Source organism: Trichomycterus rosablanca, chromosome 27 (assembly GCF_030014385.1).
Source record: "Trichomycterus rosablanca isolate fTriRos1 chromosome 27, fTriRos1.hap1, whole genome shotgun sequence".
Lineage (NCBI taxonomy): Eukaryota > Metazoa > Chordata > Actinopteri > Siluriformes > Trichomycteridae > Trichomycterus > Trichomycterus rosablanca.
Window position 1 is genome coordinate 15,531,659 of NC_086014.1, and position 22,581 is coordinate 15,554,239.

General features: G+C 39.5%; 1 protein-coding gene and 1 long non-coding RNA gene across 2 annotated transcripts; one reads left to right on the forward strand and one right to left on the reverse strand.

Annotated features, from left to right (window-relative positions):
- Positions 1–336: 336 nt before the first annotated feature.
- LOC134304367 (uncharacterized) lies at positions 337–22,581 on the forward strand. The gene is made up of 6 exons (XR_010007834.1): positions 337–387; positions 1,419–1,504; positions 3,426–3,521; positions 20,803–20,973; positions 21,149–21,210; positions 22,366–22,581. It is a non-coding gene; the product is annotated as an uncharacterized LOC134304367 (long non-coding RNA).
- Positions 10,643–11,767, reverse strand: LOC134303821 (beta-1,3-galactosyltransferase 2-like). Its single transcript, XM_062989244.1, has one exon. It carries the CDS (start codon positions 11,765–11,767, stop codon positions 10,643–10,645), a length of 1,125 nt encoding a protein of 374 aa, XP_062845314.1.

The window sequence follows — 22,581 nt, forward strand, 5'->3', positions numbered from 1 at the left end:
GGATTTACAATGGCAAGAACTGCATTTTCTGAAAGAAGTACAAGTGTGCGTATATTTTTGGCCTTAGCTCTATGTATGTGTAGGTAAGAGAGGTTTATATTTTTCATATTAGTGTAGTTTAATGTAATTCTATTTTTAAGTTTTATTTTTAATTTACAGATAAAAGAAACTCAGGTATTTTAATTTGTCACCTTCGGCTTTCCTTAAATTTGAGAAGGCGGGAATAAATTAGGCTGCGTTTAAAACAAACACTGGTTGACTGAGTAGTGTACACTATCTAGTGCATTGCAGTCCTATTCTCCCTCCCTATGTAGCGGTTAGTGTGTGATTTGGAACACAGCTTCATTTACCTCAGAGTTCAAACCCTGACTGAAACAGCTAACTGAGGTAGGAATAATATTATGCCGTTAAAATGATTATTTCTCAATATTATTCGACTTATAACACATTAAATTAATAATAAATTATGTATTTTTGTAATCTGTGTGCGTTATATCTGTTCGAAATAATGAGTTTTAAAATACCTGTCAGTTTGAGTGAACTGACTGAATGTTTGGTGCAGCTTCATCCAGTCAGAACTCACAAAGAAATCTGTTATTCATTTATATATTAGGCAAAAAGTAAGTCCTGGTCGAATTAATATTAATAAATAATGTTAAATATGCCCTAATGAGTATATAACCAGTGTTTAAAAGTTGTTTTCCTTTAGTTTGATAATTTCACTTATTTTAGTATAAAATTTTTTTTTACCCTTATGTTAAATCATATTTTATATATCATCTGTAAGTGTACTTTAAGCCTGCCACAGCAGTTGTTGTTTTTTTATTTCAATGAAATAAATAGTAAAAATCATTATAATCACTGAGGTCATTTAAAGTTGCAGTCCACATTCCCATTCATCCCATAGATGTTTATTGATATTGAAGTCAGAACTGTACAGGCCAGTGGTGTTTTTACACACTGAACATCTTAGGGAAGGCCCTTTTTTCCAAACTGATGCCACATATAATTTTAACAATAAAAACACCTTAATTAGAAGAGTGTTCTTATTTTGGTCATATAGTGTCGGTAAAACAAATAATGAATTAAGTAAACTGTAAGTAAACTGCTTTAACACAGTGTAAGTTTTGTTTATTGTTCGTGTCAATAATTGTGTGTTTTATAAAGTGTATTGTGAGTATGGTAGATTATCACTATGTGATGATAAAGTATTCATTATAACATACGGCCTTGAGTGTTTATTGCTTTTATATAACAGTTTCTCAAAGTGCAAAAGGTTTTTTTTGGGAATAAATACGATTATTCCACCAAAAAATAAACTCTCGATTTTATAAAGAATTATTATTATCGAGACATGTACGTAAGCAACTTTGGTATAAGGTAATGATAATGTATGTTTTTTATTCTTAATTATGCAGGTAGAAGCTGTGAGGGAGTCTGGGGTGTCCTGTATAAAGCCCAGATGAGGTGGACGTTGCAGCATTTTGAGCCAATAATATTTCAGGTAACCTTTCACATCCACCAATCAACAGCAAATAATAATAATAATAATAATAATATTCTTTCCATTTTAATATTAAACCAATAGACCACTGAAGTCGTGTCGTCATTCTGTAGGCCACACCATGTTGTTATGCCCATATTTGGTAACCCGGGTCTAAGAGAAATGTTGAATGGGAAATATGAATGGAGATTTAGAAAATTGTCTCTCTCGCATCCTGTAGTCATAAAAAATGTTCCAAAGCTCTTAGGTTTTGTTTTATGGAGATTCTTCTGTCTATTATCGCTGGATCCTCTGAATTATGAAGTCGTTAAAGAGTCAAAATATGAATAGTGCTACATGTAAGCTAATGCTACTGCGCACTGAACTGACGTCACTAAACTGGAAGCCTCTTAATGTTTTCTTTTTTTTTTCTTTTATAAGCCTCTTAAATAAGCGCACGAAGCAGCACGATTCACCGGGGTAACAGTGCAGTGATATTCACAAGTTTTAGTTGATATTTTTAGTAGGTAGCTACATTAAAGTAGAGAGCGAGGACGGTCGGGTGTTACGCCGTTGGTTGTACTCAACAAAAGCGAGCCGCTCGTTCCGTCGATTTGATTGGTGTAGTTCAGTGACGTCTAATTAATGTGCAGTAGCGTTAGCTTTCGTGTAGCATTATCAGTATTACGACCCTTTAACAACCTCGTAATTCAGAGGATCCGGTGATGTACAGGAGAAAAATTTACACAGGACAAAACGTACAGGGTTCTGAACATGTTTATTCAGCACAGGATGCGTTAGAGTTGATTTTTTGAAACAAGCTTTTCCCATAGGAAATCTGACTTAGACCCGGGTCTCCAAATATGGGCATAACGAGGACTACAGAATGACGCACGACTTCAGTGGTCTATATTATTCTGAATGTTTATTTTAACATTTGACTTGACACTAAAAACATGTCATGCCACCAGCCACAAAGGAGGCACCTAAAGATTGATGCCCATGTGTTTTGTATAACAACACGTTTTTAATCAGTCGGACTGTGTGGTCAGAACTAGCTGTTATATAATTATTATTAATAAACTAATAGTATACTAATAACTGATATATAATTAGGCACACTGATATGACTGCACACTAATTATCCAGTGCAGAACCTGTAAAGCACCAGATTCCTGGGATGCCTCTCAGACAAGCAGTTATACTGTCAAAGCTCAGACCTCATTACTGCTGCTATTGTAGCTTTAATACCATAAAAACAATAAGGTCTGTCTGCACACCTCCATACCGGGCTGTTTTTAGGATTGGGTTCAATGGTTTAAAAAGGTGTTGATGAATCAGTGCTGAATACACAGTGCTAAATATATTCAACACTACTGTTTTATCTGCTCTCCCAAGTATTTTGCATCAGGTTTGTTCCAGTCTCAGCGTTAATGGATAACGCTATGTATTACTGTTATAGAACACAGAATAGAATTGTCCACTTTAACCGACTTTATTTACATAATAAATATTTAAGTATGAAATATTACGGTATGAAGGTGGCACATTGTTGCAGCTTGGTGGGTTTCAAACGTTTAAAATGATCTGTTACTGGGAACTTGGGTGACATACATTCAGACACTTCACAGATACGGTTGGCAGTGTCTAAAAGAGGGAAGATCTGATGGACTTTTACTATCTGAATTGAATTTGTCATAAAACATGGATGATTTCTGATATATTTAAAACACACACACACACACACACACACACACATGCACAGAGCGTGTTTGCCTAAATTCAGCTGAGCAAACAGAGCCAACAGAAGCAGCATGTTGCTATTTAATCTCCAAATACTTTCTTTCCGAGAGAATTTATGTATTAATACCAACTGCACTATTACATTCCTGATGCCACTAGGATGTTATGCTAACTCCTACTTACCTCATGTCCTCCTTAGTGCCAGCTGATGCCGTTTCTGGTGTTCTCACACATCAGTCTGTGTCTGCCAGCGTGTGTCCGCCGTATACCATCACTTCACAAGCTACCAGGACAGGTAGGCGAGCCACTCTCCTAACAAAATACTTAATACCCACAGATCTGTGCTTCAGTGTTGGTGCCGTTCCCAATTACAATTATAGGAAGCTTTCTTTCTCTTAAATGCAAACAATAGGATGGGTTGGTATTGGTAGGTAAATGGTCCCTGCATGCCCCACCTCTACCAGCTCACCTGCTGTCTTTGTGTTCAACACACCCATGTTCATCCCTTGTTCAATTCTTACATACAAAACAGCGGCATTACAAATAAATCCTATAATAGAATCTTTTTAAAAACGTCTTAACGTGTCAACAAAATTGTTTACAGATCCTAACATTCCTCCACAATGTTAAAAAGCTCAGAAGTATGTGGACAGCACTCCTATTAATCAAGTTCAGGTGTTATTGCAAACAAGAGTTTAATAATAAATATATTAATATTATTAACTTTGCAGCATATTTACGGAAGGTCAGAAAGACGTCAGGCTCCACACTAATTCCTCTTAAAAACTAACTGAAGCGCACTGTCTGTATCAAAAATCCACCTGCCCCTGCCTAAAGTTATCAACATGTCAAATAAAGTCTTAATCTAACATTAACAAATGTGGACTTCATTAATAACAATAATATTTAAATGCAAAATTATCTATTTATTTTGACACTTAAACCCATGGTTATGGAACAGGAATTCCAATAAGCTTAGAGTCAGGTGTCCACATATTCTTGGACATACAATGTGTGACCTGTATTATCATTTTACATCCATGTGCCCCCTGGTCTCAGTCCTGTGTGTGTTTAACACTAATGTATGTGTGTTTTTCTGGAAGAGCCTCACTGTATGCTGACCAGTGATGGCTTAGTTACCTTGAAAAAGTAATCTGATTACTGATTACTCCTTTAAAAAGTAACTTAGTTACTTTATGGATTACTTGATTTTAAAAGTAACTAAGTTAGATTACAAGTTACTTTATTAGTTATATAATGCGGTCCGCTAATGTATCCCATAACGCAACTGGAGCTGCGATTGAAGCGGAATAAGAAACAAGAAAGACGTGGAAAACGGCGTCCTCTGTTCACAAGTGTAAATAAGATCAATAAAATAACATTTTTAAAGACAAATAAATAACAAAAAGACGATAAATATCCTACATTTTGGCGAGTGGGATTTGTAATGAGGGCCAGTGGTAGCTCAGTGGTTAAGGTACTGGACTAGTAAGCAGAAGGTTGCCGGTTCAAGCCCCGCCACCACCAAGTTGCCACTGTTGGGTCCCTGAGCAAGGCCCTCAATTGCTCATTGTGTTCCACTCATTGTGTAAGTCGCTTTGGATAAAAGCTTCTGCTAAATGCTGAAAATGTAAAATGTAATGAGTCTGTAACCATGGTGATAATAGAGTAGTGCACACTTCCTCCAATCTAGTGCACACTCTGTAAGTAACCGATTCCGGACGCAGCCCTTGACTTAACTGTCGCATAGGCCAGACGTCACTCCCCGAGACGCAAGAAGAAAGCAAATATACAGTATATCTTTTTACTAAGGAAAATGACAAAAATAGTAACGCACAGTAACTTGGATAAGTAACTTTCATCTGATTACTGGATTGGAAATAGTAACGCGTTAGATTACTCGTTACTGAAAAATGCGGTCAGATGATGCTGACGTAAACTCATTGCTTTAACTCAGTGCCCTTAACTGCTGGAGCAGTTTGTTTGCATATGTTCTTTAGTGTTTAGAGTGTGTGTTAAAGGGTGTGTGTGTAATGGTCTGCACATGTCTGTTCTTGTTTCTTGGCTGGAATTCCTCCTTGTCTGGTATTTTATTGTTTATGGTGATTAAAAGCTGGCGTACACGGGTGTTACATGATGCCCGAGGCTCTTTTCTTTTTAAAATGCTGTGTACACACAAGTATCAAAGAGATTTCTCATGAATTACAGTACATGACCAAAAGTATATGTACCCTTGATAAGAGGCTTGTTAGATATTCTATTTAAAAAGCATTGCTATTGATATAAGGACGGTGCCTTGTTCCTGCTTACGGAGTTTGAACTTGTTGTGATTGTCTGCTGTAACTCATCCGTCCTCATGTCTGATGCAGGGATGCCAACGTTGGAAGTCAAGGTGGGTTAGTAAAGTGAAATATTGACACATCCAAACAGTAATATAGTGAGTGTTTAATACTGTTCATTTTAATATTTTATTAGATAAATAATCAATAAACAAGTGCAGCTGTGTAACTGTGCAGCCTGCATTCCGTTTATAATAAAAAAATGATGGTGTTATAAATGTGCCCCATCTGTACTTTAGTGTAGGACAGACGTATCAGCAGCCCATCATAATAATAATAATAATACATTTTATTTATATAGCGCTTTTCAAGATACTCAAAGACGCTTTACATAAGACAAATAATCAAAACAAATACGTACATACACCATACAAATCATAGTACAAAATCAAAATAGTACATCAACATCAAGAATAATTAAGATAAAAACAAAGAGAGCAGCATAAGACAGTTCATTAAAAATTAGCTAAATTATGAGAGAGAACAACAAATATAGAACAATTTCTTAAAATTAGACAGAAACAGGACAGATTCACATGCAATCAGGAAACTGAAAACTTTACAAGTTTTAGGATCTAGGACTTCACATTTCTGTCGTGATCTAAGTATAAAAACTATTAAAAAGAATAGCAAAAATAAAAGCATTTATTTCGTGTTGTTACAAGTTAAATGCCATTTTGAATAGATGAGTTTTGAGAAGTGACTTGAATTTGGACAGGTCAGGACAATCTCGTAGGTGTTTGGGGAGAGCATTCCATAAAGATGGAGCAGCTATGGAAAAGGCCCTGTCACCCCAGGTCCGGTGCTTCATTAATTAATCATGGTTAATAATTGAATTATTTTACATAAATCAGTGCAACTCCACACTTTTAAAGCCTGGGTGTCAAAAATGGGTCGCAGAGAAAGATAGTAATAATTAAATGAACGAATTTTAAGAGGCATGTTAACTCAAAATGAACTTGTACATGAATGCCCCCTTGTGGAGACTTTACGTTGCATTTTGTAAACCACAGTGTAACCAGATTGGCGTTATTTTAATTAAATAATTATGTTTAGTTTTGATGCATTGTTTGTGTTGTTTGGGTGGTGATATAAATCATGGACAACATGTTGGTCGTTTGAGAAAAAATTTGACAAACACCCTCACAGCCACACAAACTCCACCCTTATCTGTAATCCTTAAACACAAACCGACACCCACTTTGATTTTTAAAGCCTGAACCTGTTATTCAGCCATGATAAGAGCTGCAGCAGCTCACATGCTGTTAAATAAATCTGCTAGTCACACAGGTGATCAGTATGTGTATATGTATTTAAACTTTTTTTATTAACTGTTTACAGGAACTAACTCTCCCTGCTACATTAAAATAGCTCTAAACATCATAAAGATACTGACAACACCAACATTGTAATTTTATTTCATAGTAAAATAAAATAAATCATGAATAACATAACAGTAACATTGTTTGTTCTCGGCTGCAGGTTTGAACAGTAAAGCGAGAGAATATTAGTCCTCATTCATACTGCATGTTTTGTAAGAGTTGATTTCTTTTACATGCACCAGAGATCTGAACCATGACTGTGGTACAGTGGTAGTGTAGGTGCTGTACAGTTACATGTAGAGGAGTTTGGTATGTTCTCTCTGTGTCTGTGTGGGGTTCTATTAGGATCTCCTTCCTCACAAAAACAATATGTAACAGCAGACTGTACTGATGTAGTGATCACTTATGAGGGATCTATGAGATGTTGATCTGATCAGGTGTCTCAGCGGGTCAGAGCTGGGAGGGTGGTCCTAATGTTTTGACTCATTTGTGTATATAATAATTTATAACATAGAATAATAATGAGAATAAAGTTACTTATATAATAATTAAAACTAAAACCTGGTGCACATCCTTCATGCAGCAGTTTGATCAGAGCTCGGTCACTACCAGCAGTAATAGCTCAGTCATTAAGGTACTGGACTAGTGATCAGAAGGTTGTAACTGGTTGCAACTGGTGGGCCCCTGAACAAGGCCCTTAATCCTCAAGTGCTTGAATTGTAAGACGCTTTTAGTAAAAGCACCTGGTAAATGTCATAAATGTTAATGCCCACCTAAATTCAGCAGCACTGACCTCAAAGCAATTAATCAAGTTTGTACTTTCACTGCCTTAAAAATTAAAAACAAAACATGTATTTCTGTAAACGTCTTCAAACTAAAATATAACAAGTTTATGAGTAAACGTGCAGCTAAACGCTGCTCAGCATGAGGTGACCTTTGATTTGTACATCAGTTACACCTGTTGGGATTATAAAACTGTCTCCACCAGCTATACAGGTTCTTCTCAAAAAATTAGCATATTGTGATAAAGTTCATTATTTTCCATAATGTAATGATAAAAATTAAACTTTCATATATTTTAGATTCATTGCACACCAACTGAAATATTTCAGGTCTTTTATTGTTTTAATACTGATGATTTTGGCATACAGCTCATGAAAACCCTCAAAAAATCTCAAAAAATTAGCATATTTCATCCGACCAATAAAAGAAAAGTGTTTTTAATACAAAAAAAGTCAACCTTCAAATAATTATGTTCAGTTATGCACTCAATACTTGGTCGGGAATCCTTTTGCAGAAATGACTGCTTCAATGCGGCGTGGCATGGAGGCAATCAGCCTGTGGCACTGCTGAGGTGTTATGGAGGCCCAGGATGCTTCGATAGCGGCCTTAAGCTCATCCAGAGTGTTGGGTCTTGTGTCTCTCAACTTTCTCTTCACAATATCCCACAGATTCTCTATGGGGTTCAGGTCAGGAGAGTTGGCAGGCCAATTGAGCACAGTAATACCATGGTCAGTAAACCATTCACCAGTGGTTTTGGCACTGTGAGCAGGTGCCAGGTCGTGCTGAAAAATGAAATCTTCATCTCCATAAAGCTTTTCAGCAGATGGAAGCATGAAGTGCTCCAAAATCTCCTGATAGCTAGCTGCATTGACCCTGCCCTTGATAAAACACAGTGGACCAACACCAGCAGCTGACATGGCACCCCAGACCATCACTGACTGTGGGTACTTGACACTGGACTTCAGGCATTTTGGCATTTCCTTCTCCCCAGTCTTCCTCCAGACTCTGGCACCTTGATTTCCGAAAACAGTACTTTGGACCACTGAGCAACAGTCCAGTGCTGCTTCTCTGTAGCCCAGGTCAGGCGCTTCTGCCGCTGTTTCTGGTTCAAAAGTGGCTTGACCTGGGGAATGCGGCACCTGTAGCCCATTTCCTGCACACGCCTGTGCACGGTGGCTCTGGATGTTTCTACTCCAGACTCAGTCCACTGCTTCCGCAGGTCCCCCAAGGTCTGGAATCGGCCCTTCTCCACAATCTTCCTCAGGGTCCGGTCACCTCTTCTCGTTGTGCAGCGTTTTCTGCCACACTTTTTCCTTCCCACAGACTTCCCACTGAGGTGCCTTGATACAGCACTCTGGGAACAGCCTATTCGTTCAGAAATTTCTTTCTGTGTCTTACCCTCTTGCTTGAGGGTGTCAATGATGGCCTTCTGGACAGCAGTCAGGTCGGCAGTCAGGTCGGCAGTCTTACCCATGATTGCAGTTTTGAGTAATGAACCAGGCTGGGAGTTTTTAAAAGCCTCAGGAATCTTTTGCAGGTGTTTAGAGTTAATTCGTTGATTCAGATGATTAGGTTAATAGCTTGTTTAGAGAACCTTTTCATGATATGCTAATTTTTTGAGATAGGAATTTGGGGTTTTCATGAGCTGTATGCCAAAATCAGTATTAAAACAATAAAAGACCTGAAATATTTCAGTTGGTGTGCAATGAATCTAAAATATATGAAAGTTTAATTTTTATCATTACATTATGGAAAATAATGAACTTGATCACAATATGCAAATTTTTTGAGAAGGACCTGTATGTCATGTAAATAAGTGGCATAAATAGCTGGTAGTGTGGGTGGCACGCAGCAGTGATGAACCTGAGGTGAACAATAGCTCTGTTCTTGCTGCTTTCTGCTCGTCTCCTGAGTCTGAGAGTAGCTTGTCAGACTGGTTCTCACAAGCTGAACTTTGTGCTGGTGGATAATGTGAGCGACTCTGGAGCTTTTGGTTCCATTGTTTTGTTCCTGAGAACTTCAGGAAGCTCCTTCGAGTTTCGATCACAGCGTCTTTTAGAATCACACTAGGTACATTCATACATGTAACATAGTGTCCCGTTTTATGAGTGTAATAAATACTCAGATTTTCCATATAAAACCAGTTATGTGGATAAAAGGTTCTTGATTAAAAATAAGGTTGTTTTGTTCTTCATGCTGTCAGTGTCACATCTACACCATGTGTAGAAAAGTATGCAGACACTAATTATTAAGTTTAGATGTTTCAGGTGCAGAGGAACCTCGATTTAACAGACTAAAGCTGGAAAGCTGAATGTCCGGTCTGATTATTTCAAATTCCTGTGAGAATTGTCCCAAGACCAGTAGTTCAGTAATTGTCCACTAGCCGGCGCTCGTCTCTCTGTTTACATGAGTGAGGTGCTTTATTTGTTGGGATGCTCGCTCTTTTGAGCATGTTTAGCCTTAGTGCTGTGTTATCGTATATCTTCGCACCTCCTAAAAAAAACCAAAAAAAAAACCTTACTGTTTCCGACAATCGCATTTTTTACGGACCAGTGCTCCCCACGTTTAGTTCGTTAAGTCGAAATTCCTCCGTATTTTAAATCTCTTATAATAAATAAATAAATAAAGTCTCCATGCTTGTGTTAAGTGGTCTATAAAGACGTAGTTTGGTGTAAAAGAGCTCCAGTGGCCTACACAGAGCCCTGACTTCAGATTTTAGTACATGCAAACCCCTTTTTTTCATCTAGCATCAGTTCCTGACCTTATAAATGCTCTTTTAACTAATTGGGCAAAAAATCCCACAGACACTTGTTAGAAGTCTTCTTAGAAGATTGAGGAAAGTTCTAGGTTCAAATGGAGCAAATCGACCCCTTATTAATACCCAACAAACTGACGATCACATTCCTTTGGCCATAAAGTATATACAAGGTCATATGAGGTCTTCTTCATCCATTCAGCTTTTCTTGGTCCGTTTACATTAATTTGGGGTTCTTCAGGTTCTGCCAGTACATCACTAACTGCTCTGGTGAGCTGAGGATGGTGGTGATCACCCAGGTGAATGTATCTCGGTTAAACGGTCCTCTGTGATAAGCTTTGAACCTTGACGGTTCGGGTGGCGAGGACGGCGAGACTCCTAATTCCTTCAGACACGCGCCCACGTAGGCGTCCTCTATAGGAAACGGTTTGATGAATTTGGAGACCCTGACGAGCCTCTCGGGCAGATTGTTGGAGAAGACGTAACCCATGCCCAGTAGATACGTCGGGTACTGGTCGTCGGGGTGGTCCTCCTTGGATACGTACCATTTGGAGTGGATGTTTCTCACGACCATCCGGTTCGACATGACCATTCCGGTGATGTAGTTCATTTTGGGAGTGTCTGGTGCCAGGAGCAAGCTCATGAGGTTCTCCAGGTTTAGGAACATATCTGAGTCGATCTTCATGGCGTAGGATGCCTGCGGGCAGCGTGTAGCCAGCCAGTCCATCATCACCATGGTCTTGATGGTCAGGTTCCTGTAGCTATCCAGGAAGGAGCTCTGGATCAGATCGTGGTGCTGCTCGCTCTCCGTCCTCAGCTCCTCCTGCATTTTTTCTGCTCCTTTTCCTCCATACAGTCCCAGTACGAACACCATGGAGATGGATTTCCCCTGCACCAAGCTTTCGTTTCCCCACGTGCTCCGTATGGCATCGCGAGCCTTCAGTTGTTGAGGAGCTACTGGCACCATCAGGACCAGGAACGGATTCTCTTGTTGGCACTTGTCTGGCTCGTCTATAATGAACTGGTAATTGTGTGGATACGCTTCATGGTCAAGGACACCACGCTCAGTGGTCAGTACCTCCAGTTCATTTGTGCTTGGTGTAGCAGTTGGTGCGTCTGAAGTGCGGAACGTCCACCACTGGTTATTTTCTGATGGAAGTGTGTGTGATGTCAGCTTTAGATGGTTGTGTGTTTGGTTCCATATTAAACTGTAGATGTTGTGCCTAAATGTGAACAACTGCTGGAAGAAGTCCTGCTGATGGAGTACGATGATTCCACAGAACGTCATGAGGAGCAGTAAGATGAAGAAGCTCTTAGAGTTGCACTGGCTCATCACTGCCATCTTCTGAAAAAATATATATATATATATATATATACGTATATATACCGTATATGTGTGTGTATATATACAGTGGTGCTTGAAAGTTTGTGAACCCTTTAGAATTTTCTATATTTCTGCATAAATATGACCTAAAACATCATCAGATTTTCACACAAGTCCTAAAAGTAGATAAAGAGAACCCAGTTAAACAAATGAGACAAAAATATTATACTTGGTCATTAATTTATTGAGGAAAATGATCCATTATTACATATTTGTGAGTGGCAAAAGTATGTGAACCTTTGCTTTCAGTATCTGGTGTGACCCCCCCCCCCCCCCTGCAGCAATAACTGCAACTAAACGTTTCCGGTAACTGTTGATCAGTCCTGCACACCGGCTTGGAGGAATTTTAGCTCATTCCTCTGTACAGAACAGCTTCAACTCTGGGATGTTGGTGGGTTTCCTCACATTAACTGCTCGCTTCAGGTCCTTCCACAACATTTCCATTGGATTAACGTCAGGACTATGACTTGGCCATTCCAAAACATGAACTTTATTCTTCTTTAACCATTCTTTGTAGATCGACTTGTGTGCTTAGGGTCGTTGTCTTGCTGCATGACCCACCTTCTCATGAGATTCAGTTCATGGACAGATTTCCTGACATTTCCCTTTAGAATTCTCTGATATAATTCAGAATTCATTGTTCCATCAATGATGGCGAGCCGTCCTGGCCCAGATGCAGCAAAACAGGCCCAAACCATGATACTACCACCACCATGTTTCACAGATGGGATAAGGTTCTTATGCTGGAATGCAGTGTTTTCCTTTCTCCAAACATTACGCTTTTCATTTCAACCAAAAAGTTCTATTTTGGTCTCATCCGTCCACAAAACATTCTTCCAGTAGCCTTCTGGCTCATCCACGTGATCTGTAGCAAACTGCAGACGAGCAGCAATGTTCTTTTTGGAGAGCAGTGGCTTTCTCCTTGCAACCCTGCCATGCACACCATTGTTGTTCAGTGTTCTCCTGATGGTGGACTCATGAACATTAACATTAGCCAATGTGAGAGAGGCCTTCAGTTGCTTAGAAGTTACCCTGGGGTCCTTTGTGACCTCGCCGACTATCACACGCCTTACTCTTGAAGTGATCTTTGTTGGTCGGCCACTCCTGGGGAGGGTAACAATGGTCTTGAATTTCCTCCATTTGTACACAATCTGTCTGACTGTGGATTGGTGGAGTCCAAACTCTTTAGAGATGGTTTTGTAACCTTTTCCAGCCTGATGAGCATCAACAACTCTTTTTCTGAGGTCCTCAGAAATCTCCTTTGTTCGTGCCATGATACACTTCCACAAACACGTGTTGTGAAGAGCAGACTTTGCTAGATCCCTGTTCTTTAAATAAAACAGGGTGCCACTCACACCTGATTGTCGTCCCATTGCATGAAAACACCTGACTCTAATTTCACCTTCAAATTAACTGCGAATCCTAGAGGTTCACATACTTTTGCCACTCACAAATATGTAATATTGGATCATTTTCCTCAATAAATTAATGACCAAGTATAATATTTTTGTCTCATTTGTTTAACTGGGTTCTCTTTATCTACTTTTAGGACTTGTGTGAAAATCTGATGATGTTTTAGGTCATATTTATGCAGAAATATAAAAAATTCTAAAGGGTTCACAAACTTTCAAGCACCACAGTATATAAAAGGAGAATGATCAGAATTTAAATCAAGTTCTATACAAGTACACACTGAAACTCCGGGATCAGGGTGCAGCACAGAACACAAGTGCAAAACAATATAATATACACAGCAGATTTATTAAAAACATTTTATTAAGAAGTTTTTGGTTGTTTTTACTGAGCGAAACTGAGCTGCTGGTGTGTACGTGCGCACCGTTTTGCTTATAAAAGGTTCAACCCGAGATTAAGTGGCTCATTTTTTTTTCTGTTCTTACTAAACACACTTCCTGCTGATGGCGTTTAAATAAATCATTTATTTTATTTGACCAGGAACTGTTTTTTTTTCGTATGAACGCAGCCCAGAGCTGAAATAATCCAGGATCAGGGAAGCACTTTATTTGTTCTTTATTACTTAATATATGCTAAACCCTTCTGAGTATAAAGAAATGATCTTAGAATACATTTATTCAGCCGTCATCTTTTAAAAACATTTCAGGAAGTTCTTAAAAACCAACAGAGCACTTCTGCACTAATCCTCAGTAAAATCAGACTCATGTTTCAGCTCTGTGGATTTTTTTTATATTAAACATTTTTGTTCTGTAGAAACCAGGACACGTTAAGCAGTGTGTGCTGGAAAAATACAGTGGGGCCAAAAAGTATTTAGTCAGCCACTGATTGTGCAGGTTCTCCTACTTAGAAAGATGAGAGAGGTCTGTAATTTTCATCATAGCTACACTTCAACTATGAGAGACAAAATGAGAAAAAAAAATCCAGGAAATCACATTGTAGGATTTTTACAGAATTTATTTGTAAATTATGGTGGAAAATAAGTATTTGGTCAATAACAAAAGTTCAACTCAATACTTTGTAACATGACCTTTGTTGGCAATGACAGAGGTGAAACGTTTCCTGTAAGTCTTCACCAGGTCTGCACACACTGTAGCTGCTATTTTGGCCCATTCCTCCATGCAGATCTCCTCTAGAGCAGTGATGGTTTGGGGCTGTCGCTGGGCAACACGGACTCCACACATTTTCTATGGGGTTGAGGTCTGGAGACTGGCTAGGCCACTCCAGGACCTTGAAATGCTTTTTACGGAGCCACTCCTTCGTCGCCCGAGCGGTGTGTTTGGGATCATTGTCATGCTGGAAGACCCAGCCACGTTCCATCTTCAATGCTCTCACTGATGGAAGGAGGTTTTGGCTTAAAATCTCACGATACATGGCCCCGTTCATTCTTCCCTTAACACGGATCAGTCGTCCTGTCCCCTTTGCAGAAAAACAGCCCCAAAGCATGATGTTTCCACCCCCATGCTTCACAGTAGGTATGGTGTTCTTGGGTTCTTCTTCCTCCAAACACGACAAGTTGAGTTTTTACCAAAAAGTTCCATTTTGGTTTCATCTGACCACATGATATTCTCCCAATCCTCTTCTGGATCATCCATATGCTCTCTGGCAAACTTCAGACGGGCCTGGACATGTACTGGCTTAAGCAGGGGGACACGCCTGGCACTGCAGGATTTGAGTCCCTCTCGGCGTAGTGTGTTACTGATGGTAGCCTTTGTTACTTTGGTCCCAGCTCTCTGCAGGTCATTCATCAGGTCCCTCCGTGTAGTTCTGGGATTTTTGCTCACCGTTCTCATGATCATTTTGACCCCACGGGATGAGATCTTGACCCCAAGGGAGATTATCAATGGTCTTGTATGTCTTCCATTTTCTTACAATTGCTCCCACAGTTGATTTATTCACACCAACCTGCTTGCCTATTGTAGATTCACTCTTCCCAGCCTGGTGCAGGTCTACAATTTTCTTCCTGGTGTCCTTCGACAGCTCTTTGGTCTTGGCCATGGTTGAGTTTGGAGTCTGACTGTTTGAGGCTGTGGACAGGTGTCTTTTATACAGATAACGAGGTCAAACAGGTGCCATTAATACAGGTAACGAGTGGAGGACAGAAGAGCTTCTTAAAGAAGAAGTTACAGGTCTGTGAGAGCCAGAAATCTTGCTTGTTTGTTATTGACCAAATACTTATTTTCCACCATAATTTACAAATAAATTCTTTAAAAATGCTACAATGTGATTTCCTGGATTTTTTTTTCTCATTTTGTCTCTCATAGTTGAAGTGTAGCTATGATGAAAATTACAGACCTCTCTCATCTTTCTAAGTAGGAGAACCTGCACAATCAGTGGCTGACTAAATACTTTTTGACCCCACTGTATTTACACTCTCTTTACTGTACTTATACTGTACTTATTTACTTATACTCTCTTTACTAGGTTACTGTATAGATGAACAGTTTCACTTTCTGATTTTACTGTCTACTTGTGGATTAATATTTTCATTCTGATTCTGTCTGAACTGTGTAATGTTTGTTTGTAGTGGAAACAGCTATAGGTGCATTAACGTCATACCAAGTAATTCCAAAGGTCGCTCACAAGGTTCCTGCTTTATGACGTAATACAGTTAAACCTTGTACTGTCTGACTTTTCCCCTACAGAGGGGGAGGAACACACTGCTATCGCTGCGTTCACACCAGCAGCGTGTGGCCGTCAGTCATTTTTCCGCTGGCAGGAGGCAGCGCAAGTGTTAGCGACGCAAAGTGGGCGGAGTCTGCGACACGGAATTGTTAGACAAAGTTCAACTTTATGCAAATTAGGCGTAAAGCAAAGTGGCGATTAACCAATAGGAATGGAGCATAAAGCAGAGCGGTACAAGCTTTATCTCCACCACTGTGAAACGCTACGATCACAAAGAACAAACACAGTTTTACTGTCATGACTGTACAGTCAGTGATGGTTTACACAGGGATGAAATTGCTCTCCCAGATTGATATTTTATCCGATTTGTTTTTTTAGACGCTCTGTAAATACGAGCCAGTAAAGAACGCTGTACCGCCGTGGTGTTTGCTCTTTCTGTTTGTTTGTTTGGGCAGTGAGGTGAAAAGTTGCTGCCTGTGTGAACGCAGGGTAAAATATGTGAAGCCACACCCATCATTAACAGAACCATTACATGTAATTATGTGCATAATTGATGATTTGTGGTACACAAGCAGCTACTTTAGGGCCCTTGCGTGAGGCTCTTAAATCTCCTGACTCCCCCACACATCACCCCAGGTTCCAAAAAATACCTGAACTCACTGAGCACTTTACTGAACTTTTTGTGGGTATACAGTTACTGAGTGCTCTGGACACTTTTTCACCCCCTGTACCCCATTTATCAATCAAAGGGGACTCCATTCAGGCCCCCACTGACCTGATGAGGTTTGTGTGGTGAAGTCCACATACTTTTGATCATATAATGTACATTTGGGTCATTTCTAATTTATTTGTTAAAGGTGATGCACCCCAGTCTTACTACAGGGGTTATTTGCAGTGTAGATTATTTATGCTCCCAATGTTCCCAGTATAGAGTTGGTCAGAAAACAAATGAATAGGTACAAAGTATTTCGACACCACAGATTGTTTGGCCTTTGTTGTTGTTTTTGGCCTTGTACATCTGTCTATAACTGTTTGCTTTTTGCAGCATTGTGGTTCATACTTGATTAATTCTTGCTGGCAAACCATCTTCACCAGGGTCCCTCTGATCAGCACACAATTTTAAAATTATTAGTAAAACTGATCAGGAGATCAGCTGGATCACGCAGCTTCTTCTATAGGATCCAGTCCTGGGTCACCTTGTTAAAACGTCCAGATGTCATTTCTAGATGAGATTAAATTCTCCTCTAACGTGTCCTGATACTTTCACTTCATTCACGTTTCATTCCATGATGTGTAACACAGAGAAGCAGCTCCATGTCGTGATTCTCCCACCTCGTGTACCTTATATGAATCATGTGCTGGTGTAGTTCTATAGGATCATTTAACTTTGACCTCCTGGTTCCTCGTTACTGAATCTGATTGACCAGAGCTGCTGACCGCACTATGTGACTAAACATCTCAATGTAAACACAGGAACCAGAGTTAAAGCAAAACTCTGAGGTATGGACAGTGAAGAGGAAAGGTGCTAGCATTGTTCCCTGGGGTGCACCAGTATTGCAGATCACAGACTCCGAAACACAGACGGGTGGAATGACCTTCCTCAAACCCGGACCTCAATCCTATCAGAAATATGTGGACTGTACTGTAAAATCAAGCTGTGTTTATGCAGCTCGGGGAGAAAGCTTCATTATTTCAAGTCAATCAAGTTTGGGAACCAGAACAGTCTCTGTGCTGCGTCAGTGGAAAAGGGTGTTGAACAAAGGATGTAGAATTTACTGCTAGGATACACCCACACACACACACTTCAACTACTCTTAATCTGTGAATATGAATAAAAGAAATAATAAAAAGATCTAAATAATGCAACTGAAACTGAAAAAAATTATAAGTTTATGTTTTTTATTTTATAGAATAAACATTTGACATTTTAAAGGTGCACAAGCAAAATTAAATAATAATAAGAATAATAGTAATAATAGTTATTATTATAATAGTAATACAATAACAGTGATAATGATGATAAATTTAATATTAATAATAAGTAAAAATAAAAATAATATACATTAACAGAACTGTAAATGTGCTGCTCATTGTAAAATGTAAAATGATAATATATTTGAATAATAATATAAAATATTTAAAGGTTTGTAGCCATAAACTTGTGGACTGGATCCTACTGGACATCCAGTTTAAATGCAATGACCATTAATTTGTAGTCCGCTCTTTAAATAAATAGTAAAAATTTATATTGTATTTATGATTTTAAAAACATCCTCTGGATCTTGCTGTGTATTTTTTGTATTTAAACATTAACAAAACATGCAGCCAGTATAAACGTATAAACGTTACTGAATGACTCTGTTGCTGCAGATTCAGAGTGTTTCTGATGATCAAGAAATCCAGGCTACACCTGTAATAAGAGCGAGCACGTTTAGCTAACCAGTAACTAGCACACGTGATGATAAAATAAAATAAAAGGAACATCAGTTTGGTATGATTAAGAAGTATTTCCATAACGATGAGTAAATATTGAGATATGGAAGCAGTGAGTATGAGCTGTATGATCATTACTGTCAGCAGTAACACATGGAACTGCAGCAGAATAAAAGATAAAGAACTATAAATAAAGAAGCTGCTCACCTGTCAGAATGCTTCCAGCTCTGTGCTTCCTACACGAAGTACCCGAGGAAACGATCTGCTCTGGTTTTCACCATCAGTAATGATCCCAGTGAGATCCTCACCTAATGGAACAGGTGAACTCTTGTTTTATTTCAGGTGTGGTGGAGGGGGTGGAGCTGAAGGAGGGTGACCGGTACAGAAAACACAGTGACATGGCACCTAGTGTTTATCACCACACACGTTCACCTTCAGGGGTATAAAGTAAACCGGAGTAATTTGTGATTGTTCACTCTAAACCAATCAGCTTTCTGCTTTTGGGTCCAAACTCAACTGCTGAAAATGTCTATGAGAATCTGCTGCTGGTTTATAATTTATTAATAATTATCTAACACAATATATAAACATTATTATTATTATTATTATTGTTATTATAATTAAAGTAGTGATGTGGAATCAGACTCCTGCTGATCATGTGAATAGTGTTTCTACACACCGTCCTGTCTACATTGTTCCTCTAACTTATGATTTGGTAACTTGTTGATTTAATAAGAGTGAAAAGTTGATGGAATGTTGAAGTTCCACTGTTTGAGGTTCCACAGTGAGCATCATGATCGGGTATAAAAGGATCCACCAAAGGATCAGTCTGTACAAGCAATGATGGCTCGTGGCTCACCACCGTGTTCCAAACTTCATCAGAGGATCAATCAGTTCGAAAAGAACGTCACTCAAAGCAAGATTGCAAGTCATTCAGGTCTTTTACCATCTACTGTACAGCTCAGTGTCAGTGATCTACATACCTTTGGCCATATAGTGTATACTAATTTTATTTATATTTTGTATCTAGTTCTGTAGAGTTGAAGGTAAACGTGGTCGGCTTTAACAAGCAGGGACTTGTTTTTCCTAAGGGGATTCGACCCCCCCAGTGCATGGAGTATGGTTCATTTCTGTAAGCAGGTGAGCTCATTACTGTAATTGAGGTGTTCAGATCAGAGCTGGTACTCGACGCCCCCCCACACTGCTTCCACCTTAATTCACTGTGTTTGATAGGGGCTCTGCGGAGCTGCAGGGCGGAGTCCCTCCCCATCCAGACTAGCCGTCCTGATGATGATCAGCAGTAAATCGTCATTAGTAGTAGCCTGATTATAGAGTTTATTTCATGCCTGAAGTATTAAATGCAGACAAAATAGAAATAAACGAAATGAAATGATCAAAACTATGGAGCTTCTCAGTTGTAGCATGTTGATATTTTCGTGTGCTGGTGGGAGAAGGAGTGAACTGTTTATCTGCTGCTGAGAGGGTCGCTCACATTACAAAAGCACTTTTAGGTTTTTTTACACTTTTGCAAACCTTAGTCCGTGATTTGTGAATTCTGTGTTTTAACGAAAACAAAAGATCAGTATATATGCGTGTGTATACATACACATGCAGTGCGTGTAGAAAGTTTACACACCCCTGTTACAATAGCAGGTTTTTCTAATGTTAGAAAGATCAGACCAAGATAATGTGACCTTTAATGTTTTCTATAATCTGCTTAAATCAGTTAAAAATTAAAAAAGTAAATTAAAAAAATTTAGCACGTCCAATTTTTCATTAGTGCGAATTCCTGCTCCTGATTGGGGCTGACGAGGCCGTTCCACGCCTCCTCCGAAACGTGCACAGCCAATCGACCGTCTTATCACCCACACTCGACGAGTGTAGCGTGGCAGAGTACTGTGCACGGAGGATCACACACTTCGCCGCACCCCCTCCCATCTCCATACAGGTGCCACCAACCAGCCAGCAGAGGGCGCGACCGCCCCGTTCCTGAGAGAGCATCCCCTACGGTCTCAAGTCCCGCCCCCCACCCGGACAACAGGCCAATCGTTGTCCATAGCCGCCCAGCCTCGACCGTGAAGGCAGAGCTGGATTCGAAACGACGCTCCTTCGAAATCCAGCTCTGGTTGCAGCGCATGTCTTTTACCGCTGCGCCACCTGAGCGGCTCAATAACATCTTTTTTAATGTGGTTGCATAAATATTCACCCCCTTTAACACAGTTAAAGCAGCTTTTGATTTAATGACAGTGTTCAGTCTTTTTGGGTCGGAGTCTGTCAGCATGGCGCATCTTGACTTGGTGATCTCTGCCCACGGTTCCTTACCAAAGTGCCCCAAATCTGTCAGTGTGTGAGTGTGTAACGGCAGAGTCCTGAAGGATTTGTGCCAGAATTGCAGGTGGGGGTGTCACTTGTTTATCTGTGGGGACATTATTAACGCTGGACACTATCATGTTTATTTCAACAAGGCATCACCAAGCCACCTTCTGCACATGTTGCAACAGCATGGCCGTGTAATCCAAGAGTGCTATTGGGTGCTAGACTAAACTGCCTGCAGGACAGACCTGTCCTAATGGTTCCTCAGCTGAAGAAACATCAAAAATTCCACTTTCAGACCTGGATCAGTCATGGAACATGAGGTAAGTATCATCCTGTCCCAGCTTTCTTACAAGCAACAATATTTAATTAAAAATAATGTACAAACAGTGGATGTAAAAAGTTTACACCCCCGTTATAGTGGCGGGTTTTTGTCATGTAAAATTATCAAAGACAAATAATTTCGAATTTTTTCCACCTTTAATGTGACCTGTACAGATTATGACCTTCATTATCTGAAAGGTCAACTCCTAAGACCATAGCACATCAGTACCTTTCAGGTGAGATCCAGAAACATGGAGAACTCAGTGGCGGTTGTGGACGTTGTTGATGTTTGGCTTTTACTGTACCTTGCTTTTAAAGATGCAGTAACCAGCATTTTTTATCTGATTTAATTTGGTTCTGTTATCATTCTGGTGGTGATCTGTAGCGTTCTGGTAATCCTGGTGCTGCTCAGCAGTACAGTAGTGGTGTGCTTGGGTGTGGTGATCTGAAGCAGTTCTAGATGAAGTGCTGTAACCAGGCTCGAAGCAGAGCTGAGCTGTTGTTGCTCCCGATTTGAGGAGCAGAAAGCTGATATCCACATGCAGCTCGGGTTCATGCACTTGCTGTAGGCTTGATGGCGTCACATTTGACTGAATTTCTCTTCTTTGAGGGGAGTTTGTTAGTAAAATGAATTTATCCGGCCATTTGTTAAGTGTAAGAAAACAAGCAAATGCACACGACGCATAAACAAAACGCCTGTTTCAGAAAAGTCAGGACAGTTTGTAAGGTACAGTAGAAAGAAGAATCATTTTTGATTTACTGGATCTTGGGTGTGGTCGGTCCTCCAACCTGTTTGACCAGAGTTCTTTGGTGTCCAGTTCCTGAACAACCAACACTTACGGTCACCACCAGACCTAAACAAATTTTAATCTATTATATAAAACATTTCCTCACTTCAAATTACTGCATCAGTAAATATTTCCTTATATGGATTGCTCAGAACCCTGTGCTGTTTTAGATATCATGTATTATTTGTGGTGGTGAATTCCAAAATTACACTATAATGAGACACTTAGAGTCAGAGCTGAAGTTAGTAAGAAGATGATAGTTTATTCTCTGCAGAGGATCCAAACAGCAAAGCGTATGCAGGCTGAAGGACAAATTTTCGTTCCTTGCAATGCTTCTTTATAGATAGAGGTTCAACCCCATATAGATAAGAGGAATGATGTTGTTAAACTGTTAACTTGCTATCAAGCAGAAGTGGAATATTCTGTTCTAGTACATCGTGTTCATTTCACATATTCTGTAGCTTAAACAGTATAAACAAAACCCTTATTCAAGGTTCGAGTTTTCAGTGACAGACAATTAAATTTTTCTTCCACAACACGATATTTTATTATCGTAGTCAGTTTGTCCTCCTTTAATTAATTCACCTAATTGAATGTTTTAAGACTGTTGCAGGAAACCCACACAGACACATGCAAATTACACTCAGTAAAGAACCCGGACCACTCCACCTGAGAATGGAACCCAGGACCTTCTTGCTGTGAGGTGAGGTGAACTGACAGAACTAGAAAGAAAAGACTTTTAATGTTAAATTAGAACCACAATGCTGCAAAACTGTTGTTATGTATCATGCACGTCTCAATACAGTGTAGAACTCAGAA

What these genes read in the sequence shown, in the direction of transcription:
- LOC134303821 (XM_062989244.1), bottom strand. Translation starts at nt 11,767, where the DNA reads ATGGCAGTGATGAGCCAGTGCAACTCTAAGAGCTTCTTCATCTTACTG.